The 1,633-nt window shown below is 39.8% G+C and overlaps 1 protein-coding gene across 1 annotated transcript; it reads right to left on the bottom strand.

Moving 5' to 3' along the window:
* Positions 1-373: 373 nt before the first annotated feature.
* On the bottom strand, positions 374-1,261 carry LOC121982720 (glucan endo-1,3-beta-D-glucosidase-like). The gene is made up of 4 exons (XM_042535822.1): positions 1,107-1,261; positions 992-1,020; positions 685-919; positions 374-588 (listed from the first exon to the last, which is right to left on the bottom strand). The coding sequence occupies exons 1-4, from the start codon at positions 1,210-1,212 to the stop codon at positions 563-565; spliced, it is 396 nt and encodes a 131-aa protein (XP_042391756.1). The 5' UTR covers positions 1,213-1,261; the 3' UTR covers positions 374-562.
* Positions 1,262-1,633: the final 372 nt, after the last annotated feature.

Below are 1,633 nucleotides of genomic sequence, written 5' to 3'. Positions count from 1 at the left end.
AGCTCAATGGGAGGTCCACACCCTTTCTTTCTACTCACACCTCATGTTGCTGCCGTAGTTCCCCTTTCATTCAATACCTGAAGCGGAATGGCAGCTCAATTGGAGGTCCACACCCTGCACTCTTCCTTATTCCCTCAAAAAAAAACAAAAAAAAAAAGCTGCAACTCTTGCAGGGAATCTCTGCATGTTACGGCACCAACCCACGTCAAAAAGTTGATGAGATCTCTCTCTCTCTCTCTCTCTCTCTCTAACAATTTATCATTCCTCCACGGCCACGCTACTTCAATCCCGTGTTTTATTAAGTTTTTCATTTGGCCACTTAAACTTTTAATAAAGGAGAGAAAAATTAATGTATAGTTATCAGATCCGAAGGTGAAATGCAAAAGTAACCACGGATCACTAAATCTTCTCAGCAAAAATACTTGAAAAAAAACACACAATATTCGCAAACTAGATGCGAGTTCACATAGAGTTCTTCAACACAAAACAACAAGAAGCCAGTCCCATCAAACTAATGCTGAAAGCAAATCATCGAAGCGGCTGCTGTAGTCCTCTTTCATCATCAGGCATAAAAACAGCCCCCATAACCTGAATAAGAAAAAGGAAAAGGGCAATGCCAATGTGAATGATTAAAAGCAGAAGCGAAATCAAGTGAGTATGGTTTTGACATTGACTAATCTTTACTTGGATCAGTGGCGACAACAAGAGCAGTGTTCTTGAAAAAGCAATTCCACGGGTTCCTTCCCCTGGACTGGTAGTACAGATTCATTGCAACGGAAGCATGGGAGATGAGGCTGTCCGGGTAAAAGCAGGGTCTGCCTCTCTGCAGCTCGGTGCAGTCCACTTGAGAGCAAGCGTAGTTGATGTTCGCAAGCAGAGTCGCCTCATCAGAGGAAGGCTTCGCCACGCACCAAGTTTTCTGCAACAAAATTGAAGTCATGCCACCTTTTCCCCCTGTGATCTAGCAAATTCAGGATGGAGTCGCACTTACCTGGGCTCGCACATGGACCAGTGTCTCCGCTGTCATATCACAAGTTCAGAATTAGATATCAGAAGAAAAATTCTAAGATTTAGTGAGCTAAGCTAGATGGGAATGTAGAGTTAACCTGAGAAGATGAGGAGCAACACAAAGGGGAGGTGCGGTAGGGAGAGCGTTTTTCTGGCCATTGCTTTGTGCTCTGAGATCCGTATAGTAGCAGCAGGAACCAACATTTCATTTATGATTATTAGGATTCTGTGAATTGACGGCAGTTAAGAAGGCCTTTACCGGCCATAGTTGAGGAATTGTAAATTTCAATAAATGCTCCAGGGTAATAGTTTTTTTTTTTTTTTTTTTTTTTTTTTGAGATTTGTTGCCAATTTTGCAAATTACTACTTTTTAAAGGATTTATATTTCACAATGATAATTCAATCATCGTTATTCTATAGCTATCTAAACCTATTGAAGATTCATAATAAAAGGATTTACTATAAGAAAGCCAACAAATTGATGGATAATTAATGGCTTACTATGTGATGTCCAGTAAAAGAATATTTTGATTAATTATGGTGCGTGTGATGAATATTTTAATTATGGCGCATGTGATGAATATCAATTGCTAGTCAATTGTGTTTGGGAATCTGTAAATTGTAA

Source organism: Zingiber officinale, chromosome 5A (assembly GCF_018446385.1).
Source record: "Zingiber officinale cultivar Zhangliang chromosome 5A, Zo_v1.1, whole genome shotgun sequence".
Lineage (NCBI taxonomy): Eukaryota > Viridiplantae > Streptophyta > Magnoliopsida > Zingiberales > Zingiberaceae > Zingiber > Zingiber officinale.
The sequence above is the reverse complement of the archived record's forward strand: the minus strand, read 5'-3'. Positions and strand labels throughout refer to the sequence as shown.

Coding starts and splice junctions, on each gene's coding strand:
- LOC121982720 (XM_042535822.1), bottom strand. CDS start 1,212: ATGTTGGTTCCTGCTGCTACTATACGGATCTCAGAGCACAAAGCAATG. Junction 1,021..1,106: donor GTTGCTCCTCATCTTCTCAG/GTTAACTCTACA, acceptor GTGATATGACAG/CGGAGACACTGGTCCATGTG. Junction 589..684: donor TGTTGTCGCCACTGATCCAA/GTAAAGATTAGT, acceptor TTTCTTATTCAG/GTTATGGGGGCTGTTTTTAT.